Source organism: Scyliorhinus canicula, chromosome 15, assembly GCF_902713615.1.
Source record: "Scyliorhinus canicula chromosome 15, sScyCan1.1, whole genome shotgun sequence".
NCBI lineage: Eukaryota > Metazoa > Chordata > Chondrichthyes > Carcharhiniformes > Scyliorhinidae > Scyliorhinus > Scyliorhinus canicula.
In genome coordinates this window covers 31,853,798-31,879,973 of record NC_052160.1, presented here as the reverse complement: position 1 = coordinate 31,879,973, position 26,176 = coordinate 31,853,798, and the positions used below count along the sequence as shown (strand labels likewise).

Sequence of the window (26,176 nt, the reverse complement as noted above, 5' to 3'; positions counted from 1 at the left end):
ATAATGTTTATTCTTTCATGTCCTTGCCTTACGTTGCAGATGCCCCTATGATTGGGAATTCGCTCGCTTCGCTGGGTGAATTTGAGAAGGCTGCCGAACAGCTCAAGAATGAGCAAAATCAAATTAAACTCGGCAAAGTTGATGTCTCAGAAGAAAAGGATCTTGCAAAAGAATTTGAAACTCCAGATTTTCCAAATCTGAAATTTTTCATAAAAGGAGACAGGAAAAACCCTCTGAATTGTACAGGTTGCAATAATGGAACAAGCACTTAACTCTCACACATTCCCCAGTGAACCCTTAGTCCTTGTATATTTTGTGATAATCGACAGAAACCTCTCAGTATTAAACTACAATATGTATTGTTGCCCACCCCATCAAGACAAAGGAAGAACAAGCTTGTTTTTACGTGACACCTTATTGCATCCAAAGTCTCACCTTTTTGACATGTAACCACTGGTGTGAAGGAGGCAAATTCACTCATAGCAAGCTCCCACAAACAGCAAATGAACATTTGAATAATTAAATAGCTTTAAAGGCAAGCTGATAATGAGCAACACCTGCTCTTCTTTGAATAGTCAGTGGGATCTCCTAAATTCGCCATGACAATTTTATTGTCTGATCCAACAGTTGAGATATTATACTGTATTATTGTATAGCTTGAGAATAAATGATCCATAAAACGATCAAGATGTAATATCATACATTCAGATAACGAATTTATGATATTTTTTGTGGGGAGTTTGAAACATCAAGCCATGAATATAAAAGAATCACCGGGGGGGGGGGTGAAGGTGGACATAATGTCAGTGGGCTGTAATTTGGAGACCCGTGTTCGAATCCCACCACGGAAGATGGTGACATTTGAACTCAATACAAATCTAGAATTGAAAGTCTAATGATGCCCATGAAGCCATTTTCTATTGTCAGAAAAAAACATCAGTTCACTAATGCCTTTAGGAAAGGAAATCTGCCAAAATTACCAGGTCTGGCTTATATGTGACTCCAGATCCACAGCAATGTTAAGCCACAATCTTTTTAAAAATAAATTTAGTGTACCCAATTCATTTTTCCAATTAAGGGGCAATTTAGTGTGGCCAATCCACCTACCCTGCACATCTTTGGGTTGTGGGGGCGAAACCCACACAAACATGGGGAGAATGTGCAAACTCCACACGGACAGTGACCCAGAGCCAGGATCGAACCTAGGACCTCGGCGCCGTGAGGCAGCAGGGCTAACCCACTGCACCACTGTGCTGCCCTTAAGCCACAATCTTAAGCCACTCAGTTGAAAGGCAATCAGGGATGCCCTAATAAATGCAATAAGGACTTCAGGAAAGGTTTCTTTGCTCAGAGAGCTGTGAGAATGAGGCACTTGCGATCACATGGAATAGTTAAACCATAAATAAGATCATATGAATATAAGAACCAGGAGCAGGAGTAGGCCATCTGGCCCCTCGAGCCTGCTCCGCCATTTAATAAGATTGGGGCTGATCTTTTTGTGGACTCAGCTCCACTTACCCGCCTGCTCACCATAACCCTTTACTGTTCAAAAATCTTTCTATCTTTGCCTAAAAAAACATCCAACAAGGTAACCTCAACTGCTTCACTGGGCAGGGAATTTCAGATTTACAACCCTTTGGATGAAGAAATTCTTCCTCAACTCAGTCCTAAATCTGCTCCCTCTTATTTTGAGGCTACGCCCCCAGTTCGAGTTTCACCTGCCAGTGGAATCATAGAATTTACAGTGCAGAAGGAGTCCATTCGGCCCATCGAGTCTGCACCAGCCCTTGGAAAGAGCACCCTACCCAAGCCCCACCAAGAAAACAACCTCCCTGCTTCTAACTTAACTATTCCCCTCATGACTTTATATGTTTGTATCAGGTCCCCTTCATTCTTCTAAATTCCAATGAGTATAGTCCAAGTCTACTCAGTCTCTCCTCATGAGCCAATTCTCTCAACTCCGGAATCAACCTAGTGAATCTCCTCTGCACACTCTCCAGTGGCAGTACATCCTTTCTCAAGTAAGGAGACTAAAACTGTACACAGTATTCCAGGTGTGGTCTCACCAACACTTTATACAGCTGCAACACAACAAACACTTTGTAAACTCCATCCCTCGAGCAATGAAGGACCAAATTCCATTTGTCTTCCTATTACCTGCTGCACCTGCAAACGAACATTTTTGCGATTCATGCACAAGGACACCCAGGTCCCTCTGCACAGCAGCATGCTGCAATTTGTTACCATTTAAATAATAGTCCATTTTGCTGTTATTCCTACCAAAATGGATGACCTCACATTTATCAATATTGTACTTCATCTGCCAGACCCTTGCCCACTCACATAAACTATCTATGTCCTTCTTTTGACTTTCAGTGTCCTCTGTAAACTTTACTCTGCCACTCATCTGAGTGTCATCTGCATACTTTGGCACATTACACTCGGTCCCCAACTCCAAATCATCCAGGTATATTGTAAACAATTGCAGTCACAAAACTGATCCCTGAGGCATACCACTGGCCACTGATCGCCAACCAGACACACACCCATTTATCCCCACTCTTTGCTTTCTGCTAGTTAACCAATCCTCTATCTAAGCTAGTACATTATCCGTAACACCATGCACCCTAATTTTATGCAACAGTCTTTTTTTGCGGCACCTTGTCGAATGCCTTCTGGAAATCCAGATACACCACATCCACCGGTTCCCCGTTGTCCACCGCACTCATAACATCTTCAAAGAATTCCAATAAATTAGTTAAACATGACCTGCCTTTTGATGAACCCATGCTGCGCCTGCCCATTGAGATATTTTCTATCCAGAAATCTCGTTATTTCTTCCTTGATGATAGATTCAAGCATTTTCCCCACTACAGAAGTTGAGCTAACCGGCCTATAGTTAGCCGCCTTTTGTCTATCTACTTTTTTAAAAAGTGGCCTCACATGTTTTGTTTTCCAATCTGCTGGAACTGCCCCAGAGTCAGCGAGTTTTGGTAAATTGTCATGAGTGCATTTGCTATTTCCCCCACCATCTCTTTTAGTACCCTGAGATGCATTCCATCAGGGCCAACTGTACCTCCTTAGTGATAAGGATCGTTTTTAGATCTTTACCTGCCATAGCCTCATTGCCAACAATTATTGCCATATTATTTGTGTCTTCCACTGTGAAGACAGACACAAAATACCTTTTCAAAACCTTGGCTATTTCCTCTATTCCCATTATTAAATCCCCCTTCTCATCCTCTAAAGGACTAATGTTTACCTTATCCACTCTTTTTCGTTTTATGAAGCTTGGAGGCATTTAAGGGGAGAATAAATAATTACCTGAGGGAGAAATGAATGTTGATAGAGTGAGAAGAAGAAAGTTGGGAGGAGGTTTATGTGGAGCATAAACACTGACAGAGACCGGATAGGCTGAACAGTTTGTTTCAATACTGTGAGTTCCGTTTAATTTAGGATGCTCTTCAAAACCACTAATGCTATGGGTGCAGTGCAATAACTCACAGGGCATGTTTTAAAAGGGGGGGATATTATTCATGAAAATGAGCTCTCTTCAGCAATGCATTTGCGGGTTCTATTCCACCATTGAATATCTAGGTTCAGTATTTGCTTTGGGGGTTGGGAAACAGGAGCCAGAATATTTCTGGGTCACAAATCCATTTCAGGGAAAACAGGGGCACCTGTTGAATCGCTATAAAGACAGGTTCTTTGCCCAAAGGGTGGTAGGTGGCCTCTCAAAACTGGAGGGCCAATCAGAGGCCTTCCAGTTTCAGTGAAGCAGCCAGATGCAGTAAAGGTTATCAGGGGTTATGGGGAGAAGGCAGAAGAATGGGTATGTGAAAAATATCAGCCATGATTGAATGACGGAGCAGACTCGATGAGCCGAGTGGCCTAATTCTCCTCCTTCTGTCTTATGGTCTGCGGTACGTAACTAAGAGGTGCTTCAGCATGAAGTGGCCCTTTCAGCAATGTATTAAAGAACTTAATTAACTAGAAAAAGCAGCCAGGCCACCACTATGGGGTGGGGGAGGGTATCCTTATACAGGGAGGCCTTTAGCTGAACCCACACCCAAGGCAGGTAGAGAGAGACTATTGGCTTATCTGGACCCCTAAACTGCCAATGGGTTCCAGCCTCCAGACAGTTAAACTGCACCCACACTTCCCCATCGAATTGGTAACCTGGAGGTTGACTGGAAATCTTGTCCTTCGTGACAAGGCATGCATTTTAATAAATAATTGCATAGCTAGCTTTTCATATTTGTAAGGTTAAAAATTACATTGCTTGGAATCATTTGTTTCAGGAGCAAGAACCGCATCTTCCATTATCACCTGGATAAAGAGAAGGATCGATACAAGTGCCATACATCTGCGCAATATCAGTCAGGTCGAAACCTTCATTGTCTCTGCAGATGTAGTGGTTGTCGGCTTCTTTAAGGTAATCCCTTTTCTAATTGCTGTACCTGAAATAGAAACTGTCCAATTAGCTGCTTTAATTGTCTTTATTTTTACTGCTTCACTTGTATTTGTTCATTTTTTAAAAATGTGTATATTCATTATCCCTTTACATCTGTTCATTTTGATTGAAGCCTGAAGGATTGATTATTAAACTCTGCTTGCGTAGAGTCTCGGATAGTTTTGAGTCATATACGCCAACAATATGGTTAGAAAATTCCTTCAGAGTAGGCAATACCATGTGGGCCCCAAAACTTTGGCAGTTCCTTGTCACTGTTAGCAATGACAAAGTGATAAGGTTGGAAAATCTATTTGAGATTCGGGTAGTATGCGGTGTAAAATTGTGAGCAATTATTTACATCATGTGAAGTAACTGGCCGAGAAGATCATCCATAGATATTATGGTGTTCCTGCATGAGGAAATGACAGACTTGGAACATTCTGAATTAAGGTACTGGGGATGAAGAAAGACGAGAGTAGAAGATTATGGGTTCAAGAAGAAGAGTTGAGAAATGTCTAATTCGCAAACGCTGAAAAGCAACCTTTTCCTCAAAGAAGGGGCAGAGTCTATGCTTGTAGTGAAAACAAAAAATGACAGAAAGTACAGAAAAGATAAACAGAAACATTTCTAAGGGCGCGATTTAACTAAATGGGAACAAAGACCCATAGCGAGTGCGTTTAGCCGTGTGTTTCCCGGCGCTCGCAGCACCGAGAAACACAACACTATAATACGACACTCGTGTTACAGAGAGTTCCTCAGCGAGGAACACGTGGTCGAGGTCACACATAGCCCCGTTTTGTGCACTAAGGAGCTCTGCTCGCCAATCGCTGGAGACTCCAAAGTGACCCCCCCACCCCAAACACCAATGCACTAAGGGAGGGTCTCCAAACCCCTCCCCAACACCCACACACAGGGCACCCCCAGTCCAATCACCATCACACAAAATGTGCCAGCTTGACACCTTAGCAATGCCAACATGGCAGTGCCACCTGGACACCTTGACAATGCCAGGCTGTCACCCAGATGGCACTGCCAGTGTTCCAGTCCGGCAGTGTCAGGGTGCCAGGCTAAAAATGTCAGGGTGCCTAGGTGATTCCAGAAGTACCAGGGTATCACCCTGCCCAAAGAGGATGCACCTAGGGGGGCTTCTGATCCACTGGGAGACCCCACAAGAGCTATTACATCTGGTCCCTGTTTGTAGAGACCAGGGCAGGGATTCTCCCCTACACGGCGGGGCGGGGGGTCCTGGCATGATGGAGTGGCGTGAACCACTCCGGCGTCAGGCCGCCCTAACATTGAGGGGCTAGGCCCACGCCGGAGTGCTTGGCGCTCCGCTGGCTGGCGTGAAAGGCCTTTGGCACTACGCCAGCTGGGGCCGAAGGGACTTTGTCGGCTGGCAGAAGTCCGCGCATGCGCCAGAGCGTGGCTGCTGACGTCATCCCCGCACATGCGCAGGGGAGGGGGTCACATCCGCTTTGGTGAAGACCATGGCGAAGGCGGAAAGAAAAGAGTGCCCCCACAGCACAGACCCACCCACCGATCGGTGGGCCCCGATAATGGGCCAGGCCACCATTGGGCACCCCCCAGGGCCAGATCATCCCACGTCCCCACAGGACCCCGCCCACACCATCTTCTCCCCCGCCAGTAAGGTAGGTGGTTTGATCCACGCCGGCGGGAGAGGGATGACAGCGGCGGGACTTTGGCCCATCGCAGGCCGGAGAATCACCGGGGGGGGGGGGCACGTTAACCGGCGCGGAGCAATTCCCACCCCCGCCAAATCTCCAGTGCCGGAGAATTCAGGACATGGCAGGGGCAGGATTGACACCGGCCCCCGGCGATTCTCCAACCCGGCCGGGGGGGGGGGGGGGGGGGGGGGGGGGGGGTCGGAGAATCCTGCCCCAGTACTGAACAGCACTCACCTGAGATCTCCAAGGCAAAGGAGATAGACCCCACTCCTTGGGTACCTCGGGAATCTGCACATTAAACTGAGTCTGGCTATCTCGCTCTAAAATGCAGATTTGCTAAAATGTGACCCCTCTGTGATTGGGCAGGTTTTGGAGAGTGCCCACGAATGACATGCAGATTAAAATGAGATTCCCGGACTCTCACGGCGCGATTTGCACTACTCCACCGGCTGGGTGGGGGTTGGGGGGGGGGGGGGGGGGGGGGGGGGTAGGGGCAGAATTCCAAAACCCAATCACGCTGGAGAGAATCGCGTTTTTCTATTCTCTCTGGATTTTGAGCCCACGCTGAGTTTCTCATGGACTGAGAGTGCAGGGTCAATATCCTGAAAGTCCATCTCTAATTGTACTGTGGATGTACTTACACCACATGGACTGCAGCGGTTCAGAAGGTGGGTCACCACCACCTTCTCAAGGACAATGAGGGGAGGCAGTGAATTCAATAAAAATCTGGGAGTAAAAATCGAATGACAACCATGCCCTTTAGGGAAGGAAACCTACCATCCTTATCTGGTCAGGTATACATCTGACTCCAGATCCACAGCAATTTGGTTGACTGTTTAAAAAATGCCCTGAGAGATGGAAAATATATACTCGCCCTGCCAACGATGCCCACATCCTACGAAAGAATATTTTTAAAAATTAGGGATGGGCAACAAATGCTGGCCTAGCCACGAAGCCCACAAACCATGAATAAATGTTTTAAAGATTCTTCCATCAAGATAATAGCTGTTTGTAAAATGGCTGCTGTATTTGCCCCCATAATAATTACTGTACCCGCTGGTATCTCAATGTATGTGATGGGACACTTCAGAAAAATAAACCAAGATACTCAGCGGGCGCGATTCTCCGCCCCCCACGCTGGGTGGGAGAATAGTGGGAGGGCCTCCCGACATTTTTCACGCCCTCCCGCTATTCTTCCCCCCCCCCCCACGCCCGAACGACGCCACGAATTGCCGCTCGCCGTTTTTTACGGCGAATGGCGATTCTCTGAGGCCGATGGGCTGAGCGGCCGGGCCTTCACGCCCGTTTCAGCACGGCAGCAAACACACCTGCTCGCTGCCGTTGTGAAACGGGCGCCAGGTGCCCGTTTGGGGCATCTTGGGGCCCGATTGGCACGGCAGTACCACGGCTGTGCCCGGGAGGGGACAGGCCCGTGATCGGTGCCCACCGATCGTCGGGCCAGCGTCCAAAACAGACGCACTCTTTCCCCTCCGCCGCCCGGCAAGATCAAGCCGCCATGTCTTGCCGGTCGGCTGAGGAGAAAGACGCCAACTGCGCATGCGCAACTGACATCATCGGTCGCGTCAGCCGCCGTGACGCTTGACGTGCGGCCTTGACGAACGTCGTCAAGGCTGCGCCGCCGTGACGCACGGGGCCGCACACCTAGCCCCGCCCGGGGGGGAGAATCGGCCCCGGAAGTGGCCGTGAAGGCTGCCGTGGGTCACGGCCTGTCCCACGGCAGCCTTTACGATTCTCCGCATTTGCGGAGAATCTCGCCCCTCATCTTTTCTTTTTTCAATTTAGAGTACCAAATTAATTTTTTCCAATTAAGGGGAAATTTGAGTGAAGAAATGTTTCCTCATCTCAGTCCTCAATGGTCTTTCCCGTATCCCGAGACTGGCCCATGGTTCTAGATTCCCCAACCAGGGAAAACATCCTCCCAGCATCTAGTATGTCCAGCTCTGTTAGAATTTTATATATTTCAAACAGATCTTCTTTCACCCTTCAAAATTCTATTGAATTCAAGCCCAATCTCCTCATAAGATAGTCTTGCCAAACCTGGCATCAGCCTGGTGAATCTCCACTGCACTCCTTCTATGGCAAGTATATCCTTTCTTAGTAAGAACAAAACTGCACACAATACACCAGGTGTGATCTCACCAAAGCCCTGTATAACAGCAAGAAGACATCCCTACTTCTGAACTCAAATCCGCTTGCAATGACGGCCAACATATAATTTTCCTTCCTAATTGTTTGCTGCACTTGCCTCTCCACTTTTATTGACTGGTGCACAAAGACACCCAGACTCCTTTGTACATCTACACTTCCCAACACCCGGCATGGTAGCACAGTGATTAGCACAGTGGGATCACAGCTCCAGGGTCCCAGTTTCGATTCCCAGCTTGGGTCGCTGTCTGTGCGGAGTCTGCACGTTCTCCCCGTGTCTGCGTGGGTTTCCTCCGGGTGCTCCGGTTTCCTTCCACAGTCCAAAGATGTTCAGGTTAGGTGGATTAGCCATGTTAAATTGGCCTGAGTGTCCAAAAAGGATAGGTGGAGTTACTGGGTTGCGGGGATAGGGTGGAAGTGTGGGCTTGAGTAGGATGCTCTTTCCAAGGGCCAGTGCTACTCGATGGGCCGAATGGCCTCCTTCTGTACTGTAAATTCTATGATTCTATAATATATCACCATTTAGATAATACTCTTCCTTTCTGTTTAACACATGACCAGAGAGGATCTAACCATACCCCGTTGATATTCAATGGCATTACTACTGCTGAATCTCCCACTACCCTTGCGATTATCACTAACCAGAAACTAAACTGGACTAACCTATATAAATACTGTTGCTACAAGAACATGCCAGAGATCCGGAATTCTGCAGCAAGCAACTCTCTTCCTGACTTCCCAAAGCCTGTCCACCATCCACAAGGCACAACTCAGGAGTGTAGTGAAATTGCTAGGGTGAAAGGCTGACTATGCCAAGGTGTTCAGTTGCTAGGAATGTACAAGGGTGCAACCTATCCTGTCGCCGACCACCAGGGAATCTCCAATGGCCTTGGAGACCCCCCCCCCCTCCCCCCACCCCGCCCCAGGTGCTGTAACGCCTGCTCCACATTTGTGTGGACCAGTACTAAATGACACCCTGGTGAGGTTTTTGCAGGCATGGCCATCGAGTCCCGGGCACTGGCTGAATCCCGCAATTAGACCCATTTACATATTCAGATCAGCATCTCACCCAGCGAGGGAGAGATCCAGATCACGCCAGGCAGAGCATGTCGGTGACTTGGGATTGTCCCGGCCCCTGATTCGGGGCTCTCGTGTAGCTCACCCATTGTACCCGAATCCATGCCAGGCGCAACAGGATCACTGAAGCATACGCAGTGTGTTTAAACTTAAGTATATAAGTCGTGGGATTTGAGTGGGAGGAAAATGATGTAATTAATGGGAGATGCCAGGTCTGTCTCAGGCAGAGTTGTAGTTGAGTTTCAGGAAGCTGCGAGTTGAACAGTTGGTTTGGGAGAAGGCTGTCAGATTCAGCATTAATCTGACATACAAGGCTGCAGGTTGTTTACTGAAAGGATCTATCTCTCTCTTCAAGCTGTCTTTTAAAAGAACTCTCTATCCAGAGATCCAGACAAGTAATCCTGTGTTTGCCAACTCTATTTAAAAGTGTTTTTTGACCTGTAATGGGTTTTGCTTGATTGGAGATAAAGAAGTTATCAGTCAGAAGTTAAAGTAACTATTTTTCTTGTTAAGCATTGTTTACCTCGTATCTGTAAGCTATATTTCTATGATGTTTAGGTAGTTTAATACCTTGTTAACAATTAAATTTGTTTCAATATACCATATCCCTATTTTCACATGGAATCACTTCTGGATCCTTTTCATCACAGCTTTACAAATTATAAAAATGTATCAGGGTGCCTATCCAATATCCTAGCAAATGTTGGCGTCTGGTCTCGGATGGTAATATAGATATAACACCAGCTAGAGGAGGGCTTTCCTCTGATTCCCATTGACTTGAGTTTTGCTGGGGCTCCTTGATACCATACTCAGTCAAATTCTGGCTTGATGTCAAGGGCAGTCAATCTCACCTCACCACTGAAATTCAGCTCTATTTTCCTTGTTTGACCCAATACGATCATGGTATGAATGACCCTGGTGGAACCCAAGCTGAGCCTCAAGTGAGCAGGTTATTGCTAAGCAAGTGCCACTTGATAGCACTGTCGATGACCCCTTCCATCACTTTACTGATGATCAGGCTGAAAGTAGACCGATGAATCTATAATTGGCTAGAAACAAAAAAGAAAATGCTGGAAAATCTCAGCAGGTCTGGCAGCATCATGCTGAGATTTTCAAGCATTTTCTCTTTTGGTTTCAGATTCCAGCATCCGCAGTAATTTATTTTGATCCTATCATTGGCTGGGTTGGATTTGTCCTGCTTTTTGTGTACAGGACTTACGTCGACCATTTTCCACATTGGTGGGTAGATGCCAGTGTTGTAGCTGTACTGGTACTGACTGGAACCCTCTACAGGGTTGAACAGATCAAGTGACCACATCACATACCCTTCACTATTGCTAGGTCAGAAACATGGAAATCCCTTCCAAACTGCACTGTGGGTGTACCTACATATGACATAGACTGCAGCGGTTCAAGAAGTCAGCTCACCATGAAGGATGGACAACAAATGCTGAACTTGCCAGGAACATTGTGAATGAATGCTAAAAGAAAATCATTGATAATTAATTTGGCATTCATTTCAAAAGTTGTTTATTTTAAATTATACTTATGGTGCATATTATATGGTTGGGGTGAGCAAAGGACAATCTTTGCAATTATTCCCCTTTTACAATAGCCTTTCTATGGTGATCTCATAAATTTAATCGAATAAATCTAATTTTATTATTTACATTGTTTCTAAACAGGATCTTAAAGGGAATGACACTAAAACTTTTTATGAGACTGCGAAAGACATTCCTGATCTTCCATTTGGAGTCACAAATAGCGCAAAACATTTTGTTAAATATGGTATCACCAGGGACACCATCATTCTGTTCAGAAAGGTATGACACAGACGTTCATGGGTACATACAAAATATTGAAAATTAGTATGATAGTTTTTAATAAGGGATATATCAAAAATTAATATGATCATTTTTAATAAGAGACTGCAAAATTTTAAATATTTTTCTGCAGACCTTGAGATCCAAGTTAATTCCTGGCAATTGCTGGTAGGTATATTTGGCTGCTGGCAATGTACCACTGAAAATGTATCTCGGTCATCAGCATCATGTATTTCTCCCAGTGTCTAAAACTGAAATAATACTGATAACAAGCGCAAGCAAAGGTTGAGGAAAAAAAACAAAATTAACATTTTAGAAGCACAAACAAGCGTAATATTTTAGTAGAAATGTAACATATGTATAACAAAATGCAATTGGAGTAGGTGAAATGCATGTATACGTGTAGGACAGGTTGCCAATGTAATTTATACTGTTGAAGGTGTGAAGATCGATTGTAATGTTTATATATTTCTTTGCGTTATAGTTTGAAGAAGAACGTATAGGCTATGAAATTGCTGATGGCAGCAGACTGGAAAAAGATATTCTAACCAAGTTCATCAAAGTCAATGAACTGCATTTAATCACAGAGTATAATCAACTGGTAATGTTTCTACTTTAATTAACTATAATCAGCAATTTCAAACTGTCTTTAGATACTGATTTATTTGGGCAGAAATCTCAATTTGGTTTTATGAGCTCTGCTGACATCTGGTTGACTCTTAAATTCCCTCTGAAATTGCCCGGTAGGCCACTCAGTTCAAGGGCAATTAGGGATGGGCAATAAATGCTGGCCCAGCCAGCGACGACCAAGTCCCCCATGAATGAATAAAATAAAAAATAGGCCTGGATTTTCTTCCTCCAGTCGGGTAGCAGGAATTAGGAATATTTCCGGCTCAGCCCATCCACCTCAGTAAGTGCCGAGAAAGGTGGGATCTTCATTGCTGGGGAGGTGGGGTTAGGTTGTAGTCAGGCAAGTCAACCTAGGACAAAGTTTTGAGGCAGGTGTAGAGGCGGGTTGTTTAAAAGGCTCGCCTCATTGCAACGGGACACCACAGTTCAAATGAAAACACAAGGGTCCTCCAGGCCTCACTCTCCAAATGCACTCTGTGCCCCATCCATGCCACCTCATGCCCCCCACCCACCTCCTGTGACCCCTCGTGCACCCATGCCAAGATTTGCCCTTCTACCTACCCCTTATGGCCACTCATACCTCCAATGCCAAGGTACAACCTTACATCCACACCTGTGGCCCCTCTGTCTAGCTATGGCACTTCCATGTTCATTCACCCACAATGCAATATGTTATGGCAACAACAGATGCAAGTCAAATCCCAGAGGGAAATTTGTCTTTCTGATTATAAGCTTTTTTTTGTAATTTGAAAACGAGAAAAAAAAACTAACCCCAGACGCAAAGAATTCCAGTAATAATTTTAGGATTTAAAAAAATTAAAAGATTATTAACAAGAGGGAAAAACATTAAACACACAAGAGTAAAGTTGCACATTAAAACAATCTTATAAAACATCCCCCCCCCCTTAGAAAAAAGCCATTTGGTCAGAACCCACAAGTAAGCTACTTGGTAACTGGTCCTTTATCGAGTTGTAACCATAAATCCCAACCTATTTACTTGTAAATCCACCTCACCATTGCTTCTGATTACAAATGCACTGATCCTTTAATCTCTCAACTCCCCCAGATAAGCTGTTTCTATTAACTTCCCCAGCTTAATTCAATCATGTAAAAACACACAAAAGCACACAGCTTTCTTTACAGAATACTCCCCAAAAAAACTACAAAAAATCTTTACAGCTGTATGAAACCAATGAGTTGCATAATCATAGTAACCATGTTGGCTGGGTGCCCAGTCAACCATTAAACGTGTTGAAACACCTTCCTCCAGAGAAAATAATGGTTGTTTGACAGCTCAGGCTCTCTGATCTCCACTGTTGAGTTCACAATGTTTGTTTACACAAGTTAAGTGGTTTCAAGGATTTGAGTTTTTTGATATTGATAGATTAAAGGGTCTGGATGATTGACACGTTTACCTTCTAAGTGAAATGACTTTTCAATGTAGTAGAAAGTTATGAATGAATTACTTTTTAAAATGTTTATTTTTTACATATCCTGAGGTGACTATTGGGCTCAATGGCTCTATTCAGTATATGAATTGGCATGGAATTACCATAGCTTGGCATTGGGAACATAAAGAGATGCCATAGGATGGGTGGAAAGGCATAACCTGGCACAGGAGGCATGAAGAGGATCTTTTAAAATTACTTTTTAAAAGGTCCCGTCATGCAGACTAAAGTTCACACTCTTTAAAAACCTGGACCAACACTTTGGAAATTGCAGAGGAGTAGGACATGCTTATCCCCACAATAATCCCAGCCAGATCAGCAATGCCGGGCTTTTGATAAGGAGCAGCCCACACCCTTTAAAGGCACTTCCAAAAATCAGACAGCTCAGGCGTGGGGTGTGAAACCTCAGAATGAAGACCTGTGCCATTTTTAAAGGGTTCCCGAATTACCCTGACACAGTGAAAATCGGTGATTTCAGTTCAGCCTGAGATTTAGGGTGCAAATTTTGTATTTGTCCTTCAGAGACTAGAAATTAATCTTGGTGGCATGTGCATATGAATATTTAGCACCATTACATTACATTCAGATAAGCAAAGCCATTGCTGTAGGTCCCCATCACAGATTGTCCCCCTTTTGCCAATAACTCAATCCCTCTCTCTGCCAACAGGCTGAGGCTGATTCAGATTGTTCACAATGTGGGTATCGTGCGCGATTCAGCGGACTGAAGTTAAAGGCCGCTATCCGGTGTGTTCGGTGGGGCGTTTCACGGCAGCTGTATTGCTGATAAACATCCTGCTATCCAACAGCATTTTGCCATTTTTTTGGCCTTGGGGAGTTTCTCCCCATCGAGGCCTCACTTAGTGGGATCAAAAAGGCTTCTTGCAGCTCTGAGCGCCATTTTGTCCAGTGGCCTTGATTTCCGCAACCCCCCCCCCCCTCCCCCCCCGCCATTTTATTGACTGCAACCAATCTCCCATCTCTCTCTCTCTACTTGGTGAGAATACCCCACCTGGGCCCAATCTCTGGCAGTGCCAACCTGGCATCCAGGATGTGTCGGCCTGGCAGTACCCCTGGCACCCATGCATGCCAGGGAGAGTGCCAGGGCGCTACGCTGCTCTACCTATGGCCACCTGGGGGTGTCCAATGGCCTTAGAGACCAGTTGTGGTTACGACTGGTCCACATTTGTGTGGAGCATTACTAAATGGCACCCTGGCAAAAATTCCCAGGCTTGGCCAGTAAGTCACGCACACCACAGGTGAATCCAGTGTCCAGATATTTAAACAAGACACTGTTGTGTTTGCTTCTTCATGTAGCATAAGCTGTATTCCTTGATGTATGCTCTGCCAAAGGAAGGTTCAGACTTGGAGATAGGTTTAACACATTTATTGAACAGTTAACAATTCTCCTCCTTGAGTTCAACTCTCCTGCTAATCTTGCTATAACTCAATCTAACTAACCAGTCTGCTCTAAGACATGCGGTGGGTGTGATGCTTCTGATCTGCCCCTGTCCTTCTCTCTGAGTGTAGCCTGTGGAAAGAGAAAGAGCATGGGCGCGATTCTCCGCTGCCCACGTCGGGTCGGAGAATAGCAGGAGGGCCTTCCCGACATTTTTCCCGACCTCCCGCTATTCTCCCCCCCCCCCCCCCCCACGACACGAATCGCTGCTCGCCGTTTTTTACGGCGAACGGCGATTCTCCCCAGGCCGATGGGCCGAGTTCCCAGGCCTTTACGGCCGTTTTCACGAACACAAAGACACCTGCTTTCACCGTTCGTGAAAATGGCCGCAAAGTGCCGTCCCGGACAACCATGGCACCGATTGGCACGGCCGCACCATGGGGCACCGATCGCGGGCAGCGGGTCCGATACCCACGCACTATTTGTTCCTCCGCCGCCCCGCAGGGTCAGTCCGCGGGGCGGCTGAGGGGCATGACAGCCCGCGCATGCGCGGTTTTGACGCATATGCGTGATGACGTCATCCACGCATGCGCGGGTTGGAGCCGTCCAACCCGCGCATGCGCGGCTGATGTCATCGTGCGCGTCAGCCGCCGTGACGCTTGCCGCGCGGGCTTAGCGACGGTCGCTAAGCCCGCGATGCCGTGCTTCACGGAGCCGCGCTGCTAGCCCCGCCCGGGGGGGAGAATCGGGTCCCGGGAGGGGGCGCGGAGGCTGCCATGAAACACGGCCAGTTTCACGGCAGCCTTTACGACTCGCCGCATTTGCGGAGAATCGCGCCCCATGTGTGCCCTGTCCTTTTATATGGGTTGCCACCTTGTGGTAGTGTCACTTCTGGGTATCTTGACTGCCCATTTTGTCATCTCCTATTCTATGTGTTCATTATCATAGAATTTACAGTGCAGAAGGAGGCCATTCAGCCCATCGAGTCTGCACCAGCTCCTGGGTCAACACCTCCACCCTATCCCCATAACCCAGTAGCCCAACCCAACACTAAGGACAATTTTGGACACAAAGGGCAATTTATCATGGCCAATCCACCTAACCTGCACATCTTTGGACTGTGGGAGGAAACCGGAGCACCCGGAGGAAACCCACGCACACACGGGGAGGATGTGCAGACTCCGCACAGACAGTGACCCAAGCCAGGAATCGAACCTGGGACCCAGGAGCTGTGAAGCAATTGTGCTATCCACAATGCTACCGTGCTGCCCTAATTCATTAGCTGTATGTCTGCATGACATGATGTCTCTGGTGCTCCCTCTAGTGTTTACTTAGTCTTAGTGTATTTACATTAACCCCTTGTGTATTTACAGAGATGCATATCACCACAGACATTAGGCTCATTTAATATTCAGATCTGGATCTTTCCCAGTGAGGGCAAGATCCAGATCGGACCGGGCGGAGCGAGTCGGGTGGCTCGTGAAGAGCCTGGTGCCCAGTGCAAAGCTAGATTTGAGGCTTGGGCGCAATTCACCTGTTGTGCTCGGATCTGAGCCAGGCTCAACGGGGTACCTGAGTCATGCCCATTATATTTAACCCGCACCAGCCTCCCCGGACAGGCGCCGGAATGTGGCGACTAGGGGCTTTTCACAGTAACTTCATTGAAGCCTACTCGTGACAATAAGCGATTTTCATTTCATTTTCATTAATTTCATTCATTTCAACCCCAAGATTAGCTTTATTTGCTTTATCACTAAGACCACCTATTTCCACATCCATACATTACCTGGCTCTGCCCCTGCCACAGATCGACTGTTAAAGAAATCATCATTCATTCTTTAGTTATCCCTGGACTTGACCATTCTAACACATCCTGGCTGACCTCCAATCTTCTACCCTCCATCAACTTCAGATAATCCAAATTTCTGCTACTGTGTCTTAACTCACACCAAATCTCATTCACCCACCTCCCTGTTCTCACTGCCTTGTATGGGCCCCCGGTTAAGCACAACTTGCTTTTAAAATTCTAGTGAGGGATTCGCTGCTCCCCCGATCACACGTTTCTCGGCGATGCACCATTCATTGGCAGCAGGATTCTCTACTCGCACTGCTTGTCAATGGGATTTCCCATTGAAACCACTTCACTCCACCAGAAAACCCGTGGGCAGCAGTGCACTGCCTGTGGGAAAAGAGAATTCCAACAGCCGGAGAATTCCGACCCAAATCCGTATTTTCAAATCCCTCTATAATGTTCTCTGACTCTGTCACGTCCCTCACAACCCACAACCTTCTGAGGTATCTGTATTTCTCTAATACTTGCCTCGGGTATCCCCAATTTTAATTGCTCCATCATCAATGCCACACATTCAGCTGTCAAGGACCTAAACTCTGGAATTCTGTCCCCAACCTCTCTGCCTGCATCCCGTTTTCCTTATTTAGGAGCCTTCTTAAAATGCAGCTGGGAAAAACGTTTGGTCATCTGCCTAATTATCTCCTTATATGGCGAACAGTCATAACTTTATATTGCTCCAGTGAAGCACCTTGGGGTGTTCTATTTTTATTTTAAAAAGTGCTATATAAACACAGGATATTATTGTTGTTGTCAGTAATTTTAATGGACATGTTTTACAAAATAGTGGACAGAAGATTGTCACATGAACCCATGAAGCTATTATCTGTTAATATCATCAACAGTGATTTTTAGTTTTATTTTATTGATGCCCATTTATCATATTTGCCACTGGAGTGACTCAGCAGATTTCCCCCCAATCTTTTGCCGGTGTTTATAACCTTTGGAAAGTCACACCAAAATTTCCTTTTCGGCATAAACATTGACTGCGAAAGCTGCTGGACTTGTAATTCTTGGAGATCATAAAAACATTCAACTCAAACTTTCCTCAGTGGCTCGAAGTCGGATTTGGAGCAGATCCCCAAAAATCAAAGGATTTTACAATCTTGCTTTAAATATAAACTAGCAAATGATGTCTTCATTTACATTCTTATTTTACAGTGATTCAATTCTGAGAGATTCATTTTTTCCGTAACACCTAAAAATTATTTTTCAGGCTGCAGATAAGATCTTTGATGTTGGCATTGACAGTCACCTTCTGCTATTTGCAGACAAGACATCGAAGGAGTTTAATGACATATACAAAAACGTGGAACGTGTTGCTGCCGATTTCAGGGCCCAGGTTTGCTTTACTGTCTGTTCTAATCACATTAATTGTTCAAGACCTTACATTAAAATGAGAGAGATACCACAAAATATTGTTTTAACCTGGATGTGAATTTTGCACCTTTTATGGTTTTGAGTTTTTAACTGCTGCTTCTCTGGTTCAACAGATTCAATCATTGGAAATTGTAACTTAATCTGTAATCTGCACTTGCAGAAATGGAAGATTACTTTGCATTGTAGTTCTACCTAAATACTGGATTTATCATATTCATACTGTTTGTTGCAATCTTCACATTGACATTTTAGCAAATTCCAACCACAGTTTTCAGATATTGAAATAACTTTTTAAAATTCTGTCACAGGATGAGGGTGTCACTGGCTAGGCCAGCATTTATTGCCCATTTCTAATTGTCCTTGGGAAGGTGGTGGTGAGCTGCCTTCATGAACCACTACTTGATGTATTTAAGTTCGATTGTAAATGTGCAAAATTAAGTGTAGCATGATCCAATAAACATTTAAGTTACAAACAAGGTGGCACAGTGGTTAGCACTGCTTCCCCACAGCGCCAGGGATCCGGGTTCGATTCCGACCTCAGGTGACTGCGCGGAGTTTGTACTTTCTCCCCGTGTCTGCGTGCGTTTCCTCCGGGTGCTCAGGTTTTCCCACACAGTCCAAAGATGCGCAGGGTAAGTGAATTGGCTATGCTAAATTGTCCTTTAGTATTCAAAGGTTAGTTGAGGTTAAGGGGCCCTTTGTAGGGTTGTCTTTCAGAGGGTCGGTGCAGACTCAATGGGCCGAATGGCTTCCTGCCCTACTGTTGTGAATCTATGATTGAATAGGCAAAGACAATAAGAGAGTTAATTTATCCTTTTCACTGACTTCTCCTGAAGAATTGCTCAAAATAAGAGAGACTTTAACAAGAGTCCCCAGTAATTACATTGCAATGCAAATCTCCTTCCAGTCTGTTTCTGTCACTTGCTTTTGTCATTTGGAATTGAAGGTTCATATATTTAACTCAAGTCATTCACCATATAATTTGATTCATCTGATCCGAATGTTGGAATTAGATTAATATCAGCATTAATTTCTCATTGACTCAATTTCCCTTGAAGTCAGGTTTTAGACAGCATGATGAGATTACATCCAAAAGTACAATTAAAAATTCTTAGTGATGTTACACTTCAAACACTTCCATGAACAATCAGCAGGACACAATCTCCCATCAATGTTACATTTTTATCTGCAAGCTTAGCCTCATTTTCCAGCTTGCAAACAAGACATGATACCTCGAGTTGATGTTATTTAGCCATAGTTGAGCACATTTACCAAATTGTAATCTTCTTGCTAAGATTAAAAAGGGTCTAAAATATCTAAACTAAGATACCTATGTTATTTCATGCCATGTGTTGACCAGAAATGCAATATCCTTCCAGGAGAGATTTCCCTGCTATTTTTGACATTCGATGTGACATTGATGCAAGTTTAATAATCTTTATTGTCATAAGTAGCCTTACATTAATACTGTAATTAAGTTACTGTGAAAAGCCCCTAGTTGCCACATTCCGGCACCTGTTCGGGTACACTGAGGGAGAATTCAAAATGTCCAAATTACCTAACAGCATGTCTTTCGGGACTTGTGGGAGGAAACCGGAGCACCTGGAGGAAACCCAAGCAGACACAGGGAGATCGTGCAGACTCCGCACAGACAGTGACCCAAGCCGAGGATTGAACCTGGGACCTTGGAGCTGTGAAGGAACAGTGCTAACCGTTGTGCAAATGGAAGTTATGGGACAACCTGATAAGCTTCAATTGTGCTGTAATCCAGTGCAATTGGAGTCATGGGTAGGGCATGCTAATTAATTTTTAAAAAATCATTGACAGGATGTGGGCATCGCTGACTAGGCCAGGATTTATTGACCGTCCCTAGCTGTCCTTCAGAAAGTGGTGAGCTGCCTTCTTGGAATCATTGGCAGTCCCTTCCCTGAAGTATAGGTACACCCTCAGTGCTGTTAGGAAGACGGTTCCAGGATTTTGACCCAGCGACAGTGAAGGAACACCGATATATTTCCCAGTCAGTGCACTGAGTGACTTGGAGGGGAACCTCCAGGTGGTGTTCTCAGGCATCTGCTGTCCTTGTCCTTCGAGATGGTAGCGGTCATGGTTTGGAAGGTGCTGCCTGAGTTCCTGTGGTGCATCTTGTAGATGATACACACGACTGTTACTATTTGTTGGTGGTGGAGGGATTGAATGTTTGTGGATGGGGTGCCAATCAAGTGGGCTGCTTTGTCCTGGATGGTGTCAAGCTTCTGGAGTGTGGTTGGAACTGTACTCATCCAGAAAAGTGGGGAGTATTCCATCACGCTCCTGACTGGTGCCTTGTGGAGAAGCTTTTGCGGGTCAGGAGAGTTACCCGCCACAGGATTCCTAGTCTTTGACCTACCCTGGTAGCCACAATGTTATATGGCTACTAGTCCAATGCAGTTTCTGATCAATGGTAAACCCAGGATGTTGCTAGTTACTGGATAAGAAGTCAATTAGATCAGCAGAATGCTGACACAATAAATTGCCTAAACTAAAAGGAAAATACTGCAGCTGCTGGAGATTGGAAATGAAGACAGAAAGTTCTGGAAAAACTCAGCAGGCCTGTTCCGATGAAGAGTAATATTGGACAAGAAACAGTGGGCGGGATATCTCCCTGCCCCACATGTGGCAGAGAAGGTGGTTCCCGTTGACCAGGAGCAAGATCATCTGCTCCAACCGTTATAAAACAATACTGCTTTTCCAGAATGTTTCTTCTTGTTTGTAAGCTTTCCTTTGCTGAACTTTCAGATCATCTTTGTTTTGGTTGACACCGATGAAACTCAGAATGGCCGCTTGAGGGAGTTTTTCCGGATTCGGGACATGGACGTGCCCGCTGTTCGTATGATTAATACAACAGACAGTGTGAGATACAGAATGCGAGCCGACAAAGTCACAACTGGAAACGTCAGGACTTTCTGCCAGGCATATCTTGACGGGAAAGAAAAGGTATCACTGTTCTACAAAACACTGAATATGTTTAAATGGCACCCAGAGCAATTTTTAAAAATTAATTTATGGGATGCTGGCTGGGCCAGCATTTATTGCCCATCCCTGAGGGAATTTAAGAGTCAACCACATTGCTGTGGGTCCGGAGTCATACGTAGGCCAAACCAGGTAAGGACAACAGATTTCCTTCCCGAAAGCACATTAGTGAACCAGATGGGTTTTTTCGACAATGGTTTCATGGTCACCTTCAATTCCAGTGTTGTACTGAGTTCAAATTTCGCCATCTGCCATGGCAGGATTTGAACCCAGGTCACCAGAGCTGTACCCTTGGTCTCTGGATTACTAATCCTGCAATAATTCCATTACACCATTGCCTCCCCAGAATATGCAACGCATTCAGTGTCAAAAGAAAATACATTAACTGAAAGGAACTGCTTCTCCTTAAATATTACATCATTTAAGCTCTTCAAGTTTAACACTGAAAAGCACTCGCTAGATCTAATCCAAGCTGGTGTGGGGTGGGAGGGGGGTGCCTGGAGGAGTGCTCATTTCCTGCATTAGCATTACTGAAGTATTTGTACATGTTTATTTTCTCTCACACTCCTTATTAATGCGGGTTCTTGGATGTTAAAGGTCAGATTCGGCATTAATGGATTTTAGGTTGACAACACGGAACTGGTAACAACAGGAGATAATAGTCAGTCTGCAATTCATTGCTTTATTATTGATGTCACAGGCTTGATGGTGACATGCTGCTGAATTCATTTAAATCAGCATCACGAAAAGCTGCAGCAGGATATCCCGGCAACTTTAGTGAACGATGTGCATTCCATGGGTAATGTGCAGCACTGACCGAGTTCATGTGGCTATTTCAAACATTGCAATATGCGCATCAAGAGAATAAAATTGAATAGCCAAATAATCTCAACCTATCATTATAAAATGACATGTGCGAACACATTTTTCAGAGTGTGCAAATGACTGTTTAAAGGGAAATTCTTGCAACAGGATTCCAATATGGGAGCAAGGATGTCTTGCTGCAATTGTATAGGGCATTGGTGAGGCCACAGCTGGACTATTGTGTGCAGTTTTGGTCTCCTTATCTAATGAAGGATGTTCTTGCTCTAGAGGGAGTGCAGCAAAGGTTTACCAGACTGATTCCTGGGGTGGCGGAGGAGAGATTGAGTCGGTTAGGACTGTATTCACTAGTGTTTAGGAGAATGGGGATCTCATACAAACCTAAATTCTATCAGGACTCGATAAGGTAGATGCATTGTCCCAAATGGTGGCGATGTCCAGAATCAGGGGTCACAGTCTCAGGCTATGGAGTAGACCACTTAGGATAGAGGTGAGGAGAAATTTCTTCACCAAGAGAGTGGTGAGCCTGTGGAATTTGTTACCATGGGAAGTCATTGAGGTTAAAACATTGTGATGTTTTCAAGAAGCAGTTAGATATAGCACTTAGGCATAGGGGATCAAAGGATGTGGGGGGAAAGGAGAATTAGATTTTTGATTTTGATGATCTGCCACGATCACAATGAATGGCGAAGCAGGCTCGAAGGCTCCTACTTTCTATTTTTTTTTAAATCATAGGTTTTCCTCTTGTTCCAGGACAATAATAAATAGATTGGTTGCTTGTTCGAGGATAGGGAATATTCAAATATGCTTCAGGACATCTCATACCTCCTATAAAAGAGAGTTAATTGTCGGACAGTTTCAACCTTTGCGCTTTATCAGAGGTACTCTACACTACAGGTGTTACATTGTTTTGCTGTGCTGTACAATATTGCCACAGAAAGAGGCATAAAGTGCCTCAGTTTGTGAAATAACAGTGACAGCCAACTGATGAGCTGGGGATGGGAGGAGGGCGGCGAACAGAAGCTCAACAATCATAGCAGGCAGCTCGAGGGGGTCGGAAAACTACGATTGAGGACTAACTTGCACGCTCACTGAATCAATCATGTTGTTCAGCTGGAGAAGCAATTGCTTCAAAAGCAGGTTTGGAAATCTCCTGACAGCTGCATCTCACTTAGGATTCAGCTGAATGCCTACCTCGGTATGCTGGGAAAAAGCTGTTGGGATAGACCTTTGAGGGACGAGGGAGAAATTTGTGAGACACCCATTCTGGCATTGCCAATGCGCTGCGACCTTTATATGTTAGCCCCCCTCCCCCTCCCCCTGGTGGCTAGAACCAGTTCCCATTTGGTCACGGCCATTTTGCATTGCTTATTGGTGCTATTTGATTTTGTGGTTGAATTAAAGTTGTACACTTACAACTAAACACTGTTGATATTGTGATCCAGTTTCTGTGCCAATCTGATGGTGAACAGTCTACCTGTGCTGTTTTAACAGAAGACTATTGTATGTCAGTGAGTTTTTGGAAACCCTTCTGCTTGGCTCTCTAGATCCCCTCTCTTAATTCTCTAAATGACCACCCTGAAATGAAAAATAATGGAGTTCAGACAACATAACAGAAACAATGGGAATCTTCTTGCGAGATGCTTCAACTATGCTTTTGGATACAAGCCTGCAGATATGACTACTATTGTGCTGCAGTCCACAGAACAAAAAACATGTTGCTGGATGACACTGCCCAACTTGGGTGTGGAATCTGGAACTGTAGTGAAACTAGAACAAAGCACCCATGGCTTGGGTTGTTTTCCAGGCAATAACATCCACAGTGACTTAAGGGAATAGATGCTTTACTATCTGGACTTCATTGCCTTCTGCTGATTGTAGCGTTTTTTTTCTATAACGAGAAGAAAACTATTCACCAAATGAGAGAATATCATGAATTGTATTTTAAGCAGCAGCGCAAAGCTGCGTTCTCATGTGCTGGGAACTGTGATTATCACTTGATTATCAGTCTTCATCTTTCCTCAGCTGCATCACCATTTAAATGTCTTTTTTAATTACCCTAATTGGAGCACTTCACAGGATCAATTCACATTAGCTGCACAAACTGTCAGAAATGCTCAACTTTGTGGGGGAATTGTTTTAAAGTGCGCGATTCAGCCATCACGTTGTGCCTGGAGCGACAGATGAATCCCTGGAGACCCTCAAATCGGGCTTCGTGTCAGGTGTGAACCACCCAGTCGTAATACGCCAGTGTGTTTCGGATCAGGTCTTCACTGGGCGTGATCCAGATAATGATATTTAAATGAGCCATTGGGTTCATTAAAATATCCCAATGCCGCGTTTACCCGGCTCTTGGCCGTCAACGAGGCCTCAACTGCCGTCTGCTTTCCTCAAGCACGGACAGGCATGATGGCAACCCAGGGGTCTTTGAGGTCATCAGATCCACCCCCCCCCCCCCCCCAGGTGGTCGGGGACAGGGCAGAGTAGTATCCTGGCACTCCCCTGGCAGTGGCACGAGGCACTCTGGCAATGCCACCACTTTGGAGTGTTCAGATGGTGCTGGCAGCGCCAGGGTCGGGGTATGAAGGGGGCCATACCCATGAAATGGGGGTTGAAGGGGCATATGAAGGAGCCTCAGCAAGGTTGGGGAGGGTGTGAAGGGAGGGGAACCTGAAAAGGGGGGCGGGGGGGGGGGGTGGGAGGGTGTAGAGATGGGGCAGTCTTTCAAAATGGCATCCCCCCCACTTCAACCCGATCTCTGAGGAGCCAGTCCTGCTGATGAGGTCAGCTCCCCAGGGTGTAATTAAAATTCCTGATAAACATTTCAGTTTGTTGAAGTCCTCCTGTGACCTCATTCTGAGTGAAACTCAAATAGAAATCAATTGAGATGTCAGTTGCCAGTTTTAGCACATCTCACAGTGGCACAAAGAACAGCTACTGCAGAGACACCGACAGGAAGAGAATTGGAACAACCCCAGGATCAGGTCTTGACTCTTCTGCAAGTAGAGATGGGGAGTAGTAGTGAAGCTCTATGAGTAAATAGTTTTAGCAGAGCTGATTAAACCATTTAAAGGGGCCAGCCACAGGAATATCTGTATTCTGGTTTGTCAGGACTGTTGTGGCTGGGGGGAGAGGGGGATTTATTGATGAGTTCCGTGCTGGTGATAAATACATCGAGGAAAACTTTGGAGGCTATGGGAATGTTGTCAAATAACATTTGAAATTTCAACCTGCTGGCAAAAGGGGGAATATGAATGCTGGAGAACTGTGAGTGACTGTTCCTTTAATTCTATATATAAACAAAGAACAAAGAAAAGTACAGCACAGGAACAGGCCCTTCAGCCCTCCAAGCCTGCGCCGGCCGTGCTGTTCATCTAAACTAAAATCTTCTAAACTTCCTGGGTCTGTATCCCTCTATTCCCATCCTATTCATGTATTTGTCAAGATGCCCCTTAAATGTCACTATCGTCCCTGCTTCCACCACCTCCTCCGGCAACGAGTTCCAGGCACCCACTACCCTCTGTGTAAGAAACTTGCCTCGTACATCTCCTCTAAACCTTGCCCCTCGCACATTAAACCTATGCCCCCTAGTAATTGACCCCTCTACCCTGGGAAAAAGCCTCTGACTATCCACTCTGTCAATGCCCCTCATAATTTTGTAGACCTCTATCAGGTCGCCCCTCAACCTCCGTCGTTCCAGTGAGAACAAACCGAGTTTATTCAAGCGCTTCTCATAGCTAATGCGCTCCATACCAGGCAACATCCTGGTAAATCTCTTCTGCACCCTCTCTAAAGCCTCCACATCCTCTGGTAGTGTGGTGACCAGAATTGAACACTATACTCCAAGTGTGGCCTAACTAAGGTTCTATACAACTGCAACATGACTTGCCAATTCTTATACTCAATGCCCTGGCCAATGAAGACAAGCATGCCGTATGCCTTCTTGACAATCTTCTCCACCTGTGTTGCCCCTTTCAGTGACCTGTGGACCTATACACTTAGATCTCTTTGACTTTCAATATTCTTGAGGGTTCTACCATTCACTGTATATTCCCTACCTGTATTAGACCTTCCAAAATGCATTACCTCACATTTGTCCGGATTAAACTCCATCTGCCATCTCACCGCCCAAGTCTTCAAATGATCTAAATCCTGCTGTATCCTCTGACAGTCCTCATTGCTATCTGCAATTCCACCAACCTTTGTGTTGTCTGCAAACTTACTAATCAGACCAGTTACATTTTCCTCCAAATCATTTATATATACTACGAACAGCAAAGGTCCCAGCACTGATCCCTGTGGTACACCACTGGTCACAGCCCTCCAATTAGAAAAGCACCCTTCCATTGCTACTCTCTGCCTTCTATGACCTAGCCAGTTCTGTATCCACCTTGCCAGCTCACCCCTGATCCCGTGTGACTTCACCTTCTGTACCAGT

General features: G+C 45.5%; 1 protein-coding gene across 1 annotated transcript in view; it reads left to right on the top strand.

The window, feature by feature from the left end:
* LOC119979024 (protein disulfide-isomerase-like) overlaps positions 1 to 26,176 on the top strand; it is a 45,631-nt gene that overhangs the window by 6,977 nt on the left and 12,478 nt on the right. Inside the window, exons 2-7 of the mRNA XM_038820997.1 lie at positions 40 to 246; positions 4,302 to 4,435; positions 11,067 to 11,204; positions 11,689 to 11,805; positions 17,744 to 17,869; positions 20,683 to 20,880. Coding sequence (XP_038676925.1) covers positions 40 to 246; positions 4,302 to 4,435; positions 11,067 to 11,204; positions 11,689 to 11,805; positions 17,744 to 17,869; positions 20,683 to 20,880 — 920 coding nt within the window. The remainder of the gene's footprint in view (positions 1 to 39; positions 247 to 4,301; positions 4,436 to 11,066; positions 11,205 to 11,688; positions 11,806 to 17,743; positions 17,870 to 20,682; positions 20,881 to 26,176) is intronic.